Source organism: Triticum aestivum, chromosome 6B, assembly GCF_018294505.1.
Source record: "Triticum aestivum cultivar Chinese Spring chromosome 6B, IWGSC CS RefSeq v2.1, whole genome shotgun sequence".
Lineage (NCBI taxonomy): Eukaryota > Viridiplantae > Streptophyta > Magnoliopsida > Poales > Poaceae > Triticum > Triticum aestivum.
In genome coordinates, this window is record NC_057810.1 from 104,167,800 (window position 1) to 104,169,307 (window position 1,508).

At 42.4% G+C, this 1,508-nt stretch overlaps 1 protein-coding gene across 1 annotated transcript; it reads right to left on the reverse strand.

The window, feature by feature from the left end:
* Window positions 1-510: 510 nt before the first annotated feature.
* On the reverse strand, window positions 511-1,311 carry LOC123133673 (uncharacterized). The gene is made up of 3 exons (XM_044553109.1): window positions 1,124-1,311; window positions 972-1,034; window positions 511-837 (listed from the first exon to the last, which is right to left on the reverse strand). Exons 1-3 carry the CDS (start codon window positions 1,221-1,223, stop codon window positions 641-643), a joined length of 360 nt encoding a protein of 119 aa, XP_044409044.1. The 5' UTR covers window positions 1,224-1,311; the 3' UTR covers window positions 511-640.
* Between the last annotated feature and the right edge of the window lie 197 nt (window positions 1,312-1,508).

Here is a 1,508-nt window from a genome sequence, read left to right on the forward strand (position 1 = left end):
CGTGAGTATATACTGGCTTTATGTGAGAGTCGAGTAGCTGCAATCAGAGAACGGGCGGGTCGCCGAAATGAGTGATAAATTCAAAGTATGCATAAAAGAGTATTTTAAAAACTAGATGAATAATGGGTGTAATACATTTTGTAATGTCGTCGTATGGCAGTAAAAACACAAGGCTACCCATAGAAAAATAAAGCACTTGCTGAAGAGGGAAATGGACGTTCATTTCCAAAATAGAAAAGGAATATGTATTACTAATTGTTTCAGTGTATTTTTGTGATTGGGTATATGCAACTACAGAAGGAGTATGTCTTATTTCTACAGCGTTATACTATATTTTTTGATGGGGTATATGCTGCGTTACAAAGTGTATATACTCATTTTTTAGGAGGACTATATACTGATTTATTCTGGAGGATTATATACTGATTTTTTTTGGAAGCTTTATATACAACCGAAGAAGAAGTAGTAAACCCATTAGGCATAAAAAATACATAAAATTTTGATCATCAGTAACAATCATGACTCGATTGTGTGAGTGCAAAGCAAGCTCCTAACTATTTCTACGTCGACGTACTAGCCACTTTATTATATGCGTACAATATGAATACATTGGGTAAGTGGCTAAGTGCATCAGCGGTTGCTAGTGGCCAGGGCCTAGATGTAGATTTGTGTGCTCTTCGGCCTGACACCATGCATGCACCGGGACGTACGTGTGACAGATTGAGAGGACAGCAGACACGCCGGCCATGGAGTAGCCGGGCGAAGTAGCTTCACCATGGCCACGTCGCCGCCGCGTGTCGTCCTTGTCGTCTTTGCCCTGCACCATAGGCCATAACACTGCAGGTATATAGAAATTATTAGTAAGTTAACAAGATCTTGACTCCTTGGGTGCTCGATCTGACTAACAAATGCAGCCTGGAACAAAAGTAACAAAAGATGAATGCATCAATTTGACTGGAACGACACCTTACCTAGTACTAGTAGACTTGGCCGATCAATCATCCTCATCCTATTTTCTTCTCCGAGATGACATACTGGAAAGGAATAGATCGAGAGATCAGCGGAAACATACACACGGTTGTTGTAGCCGAACAGAAAAATCGGGAACACCAATTGCACGTACCCTCGCAAACTAGAGATGATGAATCAATCTTCCTCCGATTGATGGACGTGCTGGTTGAAGCCTCCCACAGGGAAGAAGCACGGGGATCATCGTCGGCCATGTCTACCAAGTCTGGCGGTCGGTCAGCGGCGGAGGAGGTGAGCCGATGCTCTCTTTTTTTTATGCTCGTGTGTGCTGGCAAGAGATGAGAACGCTGTTTCAAATGGAATCCATGGAAGACACGCCTACAAGAGCTGAAAAAAAGGAATCAATTCAACTAATTTTGGAATCCAAAAGCTTTATCCGGAGTTAGTTAGCTTTTTTTTGTAGTTAGCGAGGTGAATGGTTGCAACGATGATGGGTGTTGGTGGGAGTATGTACTCCTAGGAGTACCAACCCATTTTCA

Excerpts from the sequence above, each read along its gene's own strand:
- LOC123133673 (XM_044553109.1), bottom strand. The coding sequence starts at position 1,223 with ATGGCCGACGATGATCCCCGTGCTTCTTCCCTGTGGGAGGCTTCAACC. Across the intron at positions 1,035-1,123 it reads ATCATCTCTAGTTTGCGAGG|TATGTCATCTCGGAGAAGAA; the intron begins GTACGTGCAATT and ends ATTCCTTTCCAG. Across the intron at positions 838-971 it reads GCCAAGTCTACTAGTACTAG|TGTTATGGCCTATGGTGCAG; the intron begins GTAAGGTGTCGT and ends ATATACCTGCAG.